This window comes from Prosopis cineraria, unplaced genomic scaffold, assembly GCF_029017545.1.
Source record: "Prosopis cineraria cultivar Desert tree isolate PC_DT_omini unplaced genomic scaffold, ASM2901754v1 PC5, whole genome shotgun sequence".
NCBI classification, from domain to species: Eukaryota; Viridiplantae; Streptophyta; class Magnoliopsida; order Fabales; family Fabaceae; genus Prosopis; species Prosopis cineraria.
Genome location: NW_026555336.1, coordinates 2,083,896 through 2,087,140, shown reverse-complemented (window position 1 = coordinate 2,087,140; position 3,245 = coordinate 2,083,896). Strand labels below are relative to the sequence as shown.

General features: G+C 36.1%; 1 protein-coding gene across 1 annotated transcript; it reads left to right on the top strand.

Annotated features, from left to right (window-relative positions):
* The first annotated feature begins 529 nt into the window (after positions 1-529).
* LOC129311664 (uncharacterized) lies at positions 530-2,183 on the top strand. Its single transcript, XM_054954060.1, has 2 exons — positions 530-663; positions 1,280-2,183. The coding sequence occupies exon 2, from the start codon at positions 1,296-1,298 to the stop codon at positions 1,992-1,994; it is 699 nt and encodes a 232-aa protein (XP_054810035.1). The 5' UTR covers positions 530-663; positions 1,280-1,295; the 3' UTR covers positions 1,995-2,183.
* Positions 2,184-3,245: the final 1,062 nt, after the last annotated feature.

The window sequence follows — 3,245 nt, the reverse complement described above, 5'->3', positions numbered from 1 at the left end:
TATATACTTATTCTTTCTAATTTCTATAATAAAATTTTTAGCAGCCTTTGCCGTTTTTTTGGGTACTTTATATTTTATATATATATATATATATATTATGTAAAGTAAAAATTATATGTTTGTCATTTCTTAATTAAAATTTAAAAAACTTCATCAAATTTATAAAAACTAAAAAGTATGGAAGCAGCATCTCTGGAACTCTCCATCTAATGAAAACATAAAGAATACAGTTTGAAAATTTATTTTAAAAATAATATTTTATTGTTTAAAATAAAATAATAAAAAAATTTATTTAATAATATATTTTTAAAAAGTAGTTTATAAAATAAAAAAATAAAATATTATTTTATATAACAAAAAAATAAAAACAACTTTAAAAAGTTCTGCAATCATTGTTTTTAAAAACAAGAAAATTTATTTTTATTATTATTTTTATTTTAAAAACATGTTTTATAAAATATTAATTTTTAAAATAATAAAATAAAAATAATTTCAAAGAGCTTCCATAGAGGCGTGGATTACTTCATACGGACAAAACCGGAAAAACCTGGAAGCTTCCGCAGGCTTCCCCAGTAATCGCCATTTTTGGGGTTTTAAAGAGCCTTTACTCTCCATTTGATTTCTCTTCCGTCCCCAACCTGCCTATCGAGTCTCAAGCAAATTGTAAGTTTCGACTACCAATCTTCTTGCTAACTTGCACCATTTTCTTATTAATTTTCAATCGCCATTTTGTCTGATGTGGAGTTTGATGATCGTTATGTCCTGGTTACCGTTCCGGGATCCCTCCTTTTCCTCATTCCTTGGTCCTTATTAACGCTTCCAATTGCTTGATTTGAGCGTTTTCTTTTTGTTTTCTTTCCTTGATTTTGTATTGCTTTATAGCGAGGATCTTTTCTTTCATTGGTATTTTTTTTAATTGTTTCTTGAATATGCAATCCAGTCATTTGAAAGTTTCTTTTTCTATTGATTTCTAACTTTGAATGAAATTGGTGATTTCTATTAATCTTATCCTGCATTGGCTGCCGATGATGCTTTGCGTTTTGTAGCAGTTCCAGATTTTCTTAAGCATTTTTTAATTTTTCATTTACATAATTCCCTGATTGATAAAGAGGGTTTTGTTTTTCTTATGTTCTAGGTTCTTTTTGGGTGTAAGGGATTGTTCTTTTGGTTTGTTTATTTTGTGAAAAATTCGCGAATGAAAAAAATTTCTTGAGAAATTTATGAAGTACCCCTTTCGGCCATAAAAAAGATGAAGAGGGTTTTGTTTGTGCATTTGAAGGTTTAAGGGGTGAGTCATGGCGAATGGGTTAGGGGAATCGATGAGCACGTCTTCTCAAAGGCCAGCTTGCTCAGGGAGTGATTCGAATGATGCTGGGGATTTTGAATGCAATATTTGTTTCGATTTAGCCCAAGACCCAGTTATCACTCTGTGTGGTCATCTATTCTGTTGGCCATGTCTCTATCAATGGCTCCACCATCACTCGCATTCTCAAGAATGTCCGGTTTGTAAGGCTCTTGTACAGGAAGAGAAGCTGGTTCCATTATATGGGAGGGGTAAAACATCGACTGATCCCAGAACAAAGTCTTACCCTGGAATGGAGATTCCCCGTCGGCCTGCAGGGCAGAGGCCTGAAGAAACTCCTACAGCACAAGCCACTCCTCCACCACAAGCCAATCCGTTTGGAAATCATCGCGTTGGATTGATGGGAGGATTCATACCCATGGCAACTGGAAGGATGGGAAATTTCACCCTTTCTACGGCCTTTGGTGGTTTTATCCCATCTCTTCTTAATATTCAATTCCATGGCTTTCAAGATGCCACGGTTTATGGAACAACTTCTGGTTATCCGTTTGGATATAATGCCTTTCATGGAGGACACGCACGTGATTTCACCCGCCCAACTGGTCAGGGGAACCGGCATGAAGACAATGTTTTGAAGAATCTCTTTTTGTTGATTGGTGTGCTAGTCCTCCTTACTTTAATTTTCGGGTGATAAAACCATCTTGCCTTTGAGCTCAGGAATGTCTTGTTGAAGTTCATTATCATGCTTGTAAATACCTAAGAGGTCATCTTCGCTCTTCAGATTTTTGCCAGTTCAGCTTTCTACAACTGTATTATCAATTGCTGCACTGAGCTTGCGTGCTTCTTGTAATTGTTCCCTCATAGTTCGCTGACTTACCTACTTTGTGCCTCGTGTTTCTGAATTATATGCTCTCTATGATTTAGCTATTACTGGCCTCTCGAGTAGGAGGTTGATGCCGGCAGAAGACAATCAGAGCATATTTCGTCTGTATTTTTTAGGATTTTAAGTCCATAAATCGGAGGGTTGTAAAGTCCATGTCAGCTACAGAACGACGTATTCTTTGATGCTTCCTTTGTTGTTCGAGCTCTTTGCTCAATCATTTTAATGGCATTCGTACACGAGGATTATTGGATTGTTTCCGTTGCTGTCTTGCATTACGTAACTTTTCTGCGTGTCTTTCCTCTCAATGCATATATGTAACTACACGAGGCTCCCATCTTCGATCTTAGCAGTTACATTTCGCAGTTGAGGTTCCCGTGAAGTATTGGAGAGTTGGTAGGTAGATGACGTTGTATATAGGTTCATCAAAACAAATTTTAGGAATATAGAAAAGTATGTAATATCTGCCAATTTATACTTTTCCCTTTTTCGGTTGAAATGAAAGCAACATATATGCATGGGTAGGATAGGAATGTTCATCTGGGAGTATGTATTCAACTTTATGAACTCGTGTGTCAAGTTAAAAGCGGGGCTGAGTGTACCAGTGGATATGAATCTTAACAGATCTCACCTGCCGGTGGGTTAATGAAATGATATTGAAATTAGATGTTGATTGCTGCTTGTGAATTTTTTAATCAATTGGTAGATAAATCATATCCAAACTAGTTGGTTTTAAGGTGTTCGGAACCGCTGTGAAGATTGGACTTGGTTTTGGCAGATTAAAAATAAATAAATAAACAAAGGTGCCCCCCGGGGGCCTGGGCGAGAGAAGCATTAATTCTTTACATGTCCAAAGGTCTTTCGAGAGTTTCTATTCTTTCTCACATTCTTATTCCCATTCAATTTCTTATCCCATCCTAATTCCAATTTCCATCCAAACGAGTATCTTAATCTCAAACAGCACCTAATGGAAGGCTGGTGGACTTTGCTAACCTTAAGGTTCAAACCAAATCAGATGAAGGTTATGATGGAAGTAATCAGTCTGGACCTATGGTCTCGTTT